We start from the raw sequence: 7,331 nt of genomic DNA, 5'->3' as shown, positions 1-7,331 counted from the left end.
CGCCACCCAGGGATCCCATCTAGATCTTTTTTGAAATTAAAAAAAAGATAATTTTTCTTTTTGAATCCTCAAATCTAAAGATACTGATTTTGGTGTCTCATTTAGAGGTTTTCCTCAAATTTCTAGGGTTTGTCTATCTTTGTTGTTTGGATTAACAGTCACAGGCAGCCTGCTTCTGTTGATTGTGGAAGAACACTGGAACGCACTACCAAATGAGGTAGATCAGTGGTTTGCCCTCTTAGTGTGGGGGCTTTCCATCCTACTGGGGATCTGTAGCTAATGTTTCATGGGTCTTCTCTTGGCCCAGTGTCCACATTCTGTGATTTGGCTAGAGAACAGCTGCTGTTGCTACCTGTTACTCAGTCCAAGTAGGGAAGAAGCCAAATGATCTACCTTTGTCAGGTATTATCTCCCCACAAAATCCTCTTGAGTTTTCCAAGACCCTCCCCTAGTTGCGATATAGTCTTCCTCTTCTGCAAAGTTGTGTTCTCAGTCTTCTCTATCAAGTCCTGTTCCCATAGCTCAGAAATTCCTCAAAAGCATTTGTCAATTGATGGATTTTTGGTTTCACAATGTCCTTAGATTTCTTTCTTTCTTTCTTTTTTTCTGTCATTTTTGTTGGATTTGGGGAAGAAGGCAAAGTTCTTGCTCTAACCGTCTTTATGCAGTCACTCTTTCTAATTGGCACTTATTTCAGTTGAGTGGTCAGCCTATCAAGTCTGCCTAAACTGCTAGGCACCAATCATAATACTCATGAGTGGGTTTATGCATGATTGTTATCTCCTGTAAGTGCCATTAGCAAAGCACAGGAAAGTACTATGGAGTTCAGAGTTTTAGTTGAGCGAAGGTGTTAAGAGTCTCCTTTGACCAGGAAAATATACGGACATGTAGAGTCAGGTGTATTAAGAGCAGCAACTAGCTACTTTGACTTGAAATGTTGAACAGGGACTGAATTTAGTCACTTAGAATAATAAGGGTAAGAATCAGACTTTTTTTTCCCTTTCTGGATAAATGGTATGTAAGATGTAGTAGGAAAATAGCTGTCCAGGGATCCATGAAAATCTACAGACAGAAAAATGGAACATTCATCACAAAATTAAGGTCAAATGATAAAACTCATGAATTTCCATTAGTATGTATATGTACATAGAGATCATTTAATGCCCATTTGTGTGTCTGCACGCATGTGCACAGATGAAGATTCAGCACCAGGTAAATCCTACTTCCTTATCATATATAGTTTAAGAATTATAGGTTAACTTTGCATGTATATTACTACCCAGACACTACTTAACAGGCATTCAATAGTTTATTATAAGAAAGTTTAACACTCCAGGATTGTTGATAAAGTGCTTTTGGGGAATGGCCCACTCTAGATAAAATTCTCAATTAGCATAATCATGGAGGCAAAGGATGGTTCACTAGGCAGTCATTCCCGAATATATTTTTTTTTTCCGAATATATTTTATATAAAAATCTTCACTGTTAAATGATATATTTATGTTTGGAAAATGCTACCTGGGGAATTGGGTCCTGATGTTTAATCAAGGAGTCTCAAATGGGGGTAAGGTGAAGAATTTGGTTTTTATCCTAAAGGGACATGGCTTTTTTAAATGCTGAAAAATCGTACTTTAAAGGATTGTTTTAGGGCCTAAGGCCATGTTAAGACACTGCATTGTTTGGTCAAAAAAATGACCCAAAAAAATAGTTTGAAAACTATAAGCTTATATCTCATGTTACAAAACAGTAAGCAAAACTAATCTCATCTTTATGACACTGACCTAAAATTTAAGAAAAAAATTATTATGAATTTAGCTTTTATTCAAAATTAAATAAGCAAAAGCAAAAGTTTAAGAAACTTTTACAAAGTACTTACATAAAAGAAAGTTAATAGGGACAGTCACAAGTTTGCAACAAATAATTACAAAAGTATCTAGGGCAGCATGAATATAAACCATGTCACAGCATGGTGATCTAATTGTGATATGAATAAGGCATAACTAACATTTGCACCAAGACCAGAATTAAAAAATAAAACATACTTTAAAAGCTTAGTTCTACATTAAGCTTCTTCTCTTCCCCCAGATCCTTAATGGATTTATACTATGTAATTTTTTTTTTAAACAAACACATCATGTCAAACTATAAATTATATAGATGGGCAGTTAATGTGGAAAGTCCCCTAAAATGTACAAACTAACTGGTACTGAATTGAGTTCTCCATTTACCTTTATGTACAATTAAATGTAAACCATAGTTTCACAGTTTTAAGTGTTTTATGAATAGATGCACAGTACCATGGCAGGTTTGCAATTGTTCCTGAAAACTGGCTCTAGGTCCTGCATCCAAAGCCTGTTGGCCACTAGGATGCAAGTATTTACATAAATAAGAAACTGTGTCATAGTCAATGGTCAAGACAGTTCAGCAAGAGCAGTATTTCCAACAAAGAGTGATACTCAATACCATAGTTTACATACTTGTGCAAATAGAAGCATTAGGACAGATTTATCTGAGGCAAATTCAACTCGCAAAAACTTGTATCACTACTGTTGTAAACTTGGGCAATAACCAACCCTCAGCAAGGTCTGCTCTCTATGGCTTTTTTTTTTTTTTTTTAATTTTAAAGCCAGAGAAAATGCACACACGCGCGCGCACACACACACTCCACATACACACAGTTCTCATTTCGTTTTAGAATATGGTACATAGTGCAACTTCATCACAATGTAGAGGTTTGACACACATTCAGTGCGTGTTTTTCTGTGCAAGTTCTTAGTGGTCTAAGTCCTAGTTGAAGGTATTCATTTGCAGAACCACATGATTCAGGAGGTTGAAGGGAAAAAAAAAAAAGGTTTCATTACATTTCTCAAACCAGCACTGGATGTGCAAAAGGCAGCAGACAATCTGGCCATCAACACAGCCAGATTAGGGTAACTTTAAAGGAAGATCCAAGCAGTTAGTTACTTAGATTGGTCTCTAGAAAAATAAGTCAGTATATGCTGTATCTTTGTCAACCGTTCTTTCAAAGACTTCATTGACAAAACTGACAGCTGGTATCGGGGATCTACAGGAAGAACTGCAAGAAGCCACCAACACCATGCAGGTCCATTAGGGGTTGCCTAAAAATAATCAACAGTTTATAGTATTAATAAAATACACATCTATGTAACCAACAAGCTACTCTTCATTGAGCACTTTACTATGTGTCAGCTCCTACCTCAAATTCTTTTAACAATCATGTAAGGAAGGTTATTATACCCATATAAACCAGGGAAACTGAACACCAGAAATGTAAATTGCCTAAGACTGAAACCAGTCCTGACTCTATGGCCAGCACGCTTCCCTCTGCACTGCACCGCCTTAGAGCAGGGTCTCTCAACTTCAGGCCTGTGCCTTCTAGTATGTTCAGCAGTATCTCTAGCCTCTATCCAATAAGATGCCAGTAGCAGCACCTCAGCTGTGACAGTGAAAAATATCTCCAGTTTCATGAATGAAGTATTAAATGTGAAGAGACAAACATGAATTGAAGTAGCAAGAGAAAAAGTTGGTAAGCTGTCACTGCCAAATGTGCTACGGAGGCAAAACCATCCTAATTAAATATCAATTAAGTTAAAAATGTCTTCAAAGAACTATGAAATTCTAGGCAAGATATAAAAGGTCTCAGCCTCCAGTTTTGCTTGAAAAAATAAACATTGCCAGCAAAGAAGTCCTTCTGATGTTATAAGGGCTATATCTGATGGCTAACGGAAGAACTTGGAATTTATACAGAATTTTTAAGCCACTTCTATTGCACACTGGATTGCTTCTTATTGAACCTGAAACCTGGTTCAAAATGACAAAAACCGCTCCTGAGATCAATGTTGTATCCCTCCAGATTCTTCGAGTCAAACTTTTCAGGTCACTATCACTACCACCTCCTTCTTGCATTTCAGAGAGGTCAGAAATATTTCCCAGAATCCCCTCTCTCAGACAGTTCTTGGTTAGACTTGGCAAAGGAGAGGCATACTTCTGTGAGATGTGGAAGTTGGAAGAGAAGAAACCATTGTTCTCCAGAGACTGTTGTAAAGTGTTGGCAGATCCGCAGAGCCTTCCTGAGAATACTTAAGAACCACCTGCTACAGTGTTACAGACTGCTGCTGATAGGTGCCTCCCTGGTATTCCTAAGAATTACAGAAACTTCCCTGCATGTTCTGGAGGAGATGGTGCTTTACTGGTATCAGGCTGAGAGATCTATGGTGGCAGCTCCCTGTCTCCCATCAGTGATGTCCCTGATCTTCACTCTTGCAGCTCTGCCAACAGCTGTGTCAACTCTACATCCTACAATAAACTTTTCATGCCTGGATTATACAGAGTGGCTGCTTTTGTTTTCATGACCAAATACTGATCTACAATAATAATACTAGGAAGCAAGGGCAGAGGACTGAATAATAAAAGGGGAAGGTGGTGAAAGTAATGTTGAGTTTTTACATTTAAAATTTACTTGCGCAATTTTATGATCAAAGGCTATCTCTATCAAGTTTACTCAGATTCTGGCAGCCTGGATAAAACAAATGTGTGGCAACTAGTCTGTAAGACACACAATGAGTACCCATTTGGAGATGGTCTGATGTTAGTTCAGGTCCAGGTGAAGGATTCAACTGGGAATCAGACAGACTTGGACCATCCTTTGAAAACTAGGATGAGAAGCAGTGTCCATCACAGTGGGATCTATTCTCTCTCCCTCTTCATATATTTATTGATAGCCAATACATTTTGAAATCTGCTAACATAACCATGTTATTCAATTCAAAATGCTTAGGCCTAAAAGTTGGTGTTTGGATGGGTCTATCATCAGACTTTTCAGAATGGGGATACTTCTTCTTGTGCATCTTATGGTACCTACTGCACACGTTTGCTTGCACAGAAAGTGCCTCAGTACTTGAGCAAGACCATCAGAACAATGGTTTCATGAGGAGTGAAGTATGAAATGTGAAGAGACACAAATGAATTGAAGTAGCAAGGAAAAAAGCTGGAGATGAAAGAAGACTTCTAGAAAGTATATAAAATGATGCATCTCCCAACTGTCAAAGAAGCTGACTGGCTCCCAGGCCAACTAGGTCTCTTAATCACGATTTACTGGGTGGTACTATTTTACCAGAATGTTCCACTATTAATTCCTTATCCCTCCTTCGAGCAAGTCCTTGGGTAAGGGCTTCTTCCTTCTATGCAATGATGGCTACAGCTACCTCAGCTGACAATTCTGTCCATCCCCTTCCTAGACAAACTGTAGTGGGCACCACTGATCTGGAGACTATGGTCATGATTTTAAAGACAGCAGGGACAAAGGGAATGCTGTGCCAAAGGGGGAAAAAAACCTTAAAAATCCACTAATTTGAGTTTACTTAAAAAAAAAAGTGAGACTTTTGGAAACAATATCAAAGCCATCATACCTGAAGGTTTTCCTCCCTCCCAGGCATTGAGCCAAAGTGTTGAAGAATTTGGCTTCGAAATCTGTCTCTTAAATTCTGAAACCAGCTGCAGGCTTGTGAGTATACCAAATCATGAAGCTGTCTGAGATTCTTGATCTCTTCTTCATTCTCAACCTAGAAGGTACAATAGTCAGTAAGACTTGTGTCTAGTCTTCCTACCCATTACCACTAGCCTTACAGAAATGAAAAAATAATTTAAAAATAGGCAATACCTATTTCATTGCTGGATCAGAGTATTATGCAATACATATTATGTACTTCTGCCTCACACAGTGCCAATGGCCAGACTGAAACACCAGCTGAGCACCACCCCACCTTGGCGGTGGAGCAATGTAATACTGCAGAACCCTACCACCAGCCCCCAACTGAGAGCAGTACCACTGAGAGTGAATTCTTGGGTAAAGGTCTACATGAATTTGGAATTCCTTTTGTCTTTATGGATTAGTGGCTTTTGAAAACAGTGAACAAAAAAGAATATAGCTGCTACAATAAAAGGGAAAACGGGGGAAGTTTAACGCAGAGATAACATGGCAGAAAGCATTAACAGGATGGAGAATAAGCATAATTACACCTTTTAGCAGGGAACTGGGTCAAAACAACAAGAAACTAAAGCCAGTATATCAAAAGATAGAGAATAAATTATGCTACAATGAACTGCTTGCTGTTAAGGCCAAGGCTGTGGCTACTTCCTGAACCCCTCAGACTACTGGATCACTAAACTGCAAACACAAAATTGAATGCATCAGTCTTACAGCCTAAGATCCAAAAGGAGTAGCTTCACAGAGCACAGGAGAGAAAATGGAGCATTAACACATCCATCTTACATTGATTTCTTTAGCACACACTTCTATACCACTTGCTATGTGCCAGGGAGTGCTCTATTTCACATACATTAACTCATCTGAACAAATACCAGCCCTGACTCAGCCTTTCATACTTCAAGAATGACTCACCATAAAAACAACAAAGGAACTCTGAAAACATTTTATTTTTGAAAGATTTGAAATGAAAAAACTAAAAAGCACTTGCTTTTTGCATAATGTGAATGTACTTAATGCCTCTGAACTGTAGACTTAAAAATGATTAAATTGGTAAATTATGTTAATAAAAAGGTAGAGAGAAGCCATACAGTTGAAGAATTCTGCTTTTGGAATGACTACACAAGATTCAGTCCCCTGCTACCACACATTGGTCTTGATATAGGCTAGAAATAAACTTGTGACTTGTTAAAACTATTAAAAAAAAAAAAAAACTGCTACTTTGCACCCTTACAAAATTCAAGGAAACAAACCACGAGCTCTAGAAAACAAGGAATGACAAAAATGATAAGTGCCTGAGATGGAAAAAGGAGCTGGCTAAAAAGCAAGCGGAACTTTAAATCCTCATTAGAAGTCACAGAAAATAGAATTACTACACTAAGGAAAAAAATAAAAGACTTTGCTATAAGAAACAAATTTGAGAAGCTCTTCCAGAAGAGACATCATTATATAGATGAGGTATTAAGATCAGGAAAAATTATTAGACATTCCTAAGATTACAAAGACAACTGTTTCTAAACATCAAATCTATAATGCTTTCAATATGCTATTCTGTTGTCCCATATTTACGTTTAAGTCATATGACTGGCCATACACTCAAGGGATTTTGTCATCAAATCCAAATGTGAAGATGTAAGCTTACAAAAAGCTAAAATGAGGCATTACTTTTACGAAGAATATTGCCTTTAGCAAATGATTCTATTAACCAAGCATGCCTGAGGCACAGACAGTATCAATCATATCAAAATTTAAACTCACACAATCCATTTGGCCCATTGCACAAAGAAAAGTGTCCCCATGGCATCTTAATAATAAGATAGGATAG

General features: G+C 37.8%; 1 protein-coding gene across 1 annotated transcript in view; it reads right to left on the bottom strand.

Annotated features, from left to right (window-relative positions):
- Window positions 1-1,290: 1,290 nt before the first annotated feature.
- The window catches only part of LONRF1 (LON peptidase N-terminal domain and ring finger 1), a 36,980-nt gene continuing 30,939 nt past the window's right edge, over window positions 1,291-7,331 (bottom strand). Inside the window, exons 11-12 of the mRNA XM_041752566.1 lie at window positions 5,430-5,582; window positions 1,291-3,119 (exon numbers count right to left, since the gene is read on the bottom strand). Coding sequence (XP_041608500.1) covers window positions 2,961-3,119; window positions 5,430-5,582 — 312 coding nt within the window. The 3' untranslated portion in view covers window positions 1,291-2,960. The remainder of the gene's footprint in view (window positions 3,120-5,429; window positions 5,583-7,331) is intronic.

This window comes from Vulpes lagopus, chromosome 4 (assembly GCF_018345385.1).
Source record: "Vulpes lagopus strain Blue_001 chromosome 4, ASM1834538v1, whole genome shotgun sequence".
In the NCBI taxonomy this organism is placed as follows: domain Eukaryota; kingdom Metazoa; phylum Chordata; class Mammalia; order Carnivora; family Canidae; genus Vulpes; species Vulpes lagopus.
Note: the sequence above shows the minus strand (reverse complement) of the source record. Positions and strands in the feature narration are given on the sequence as shown.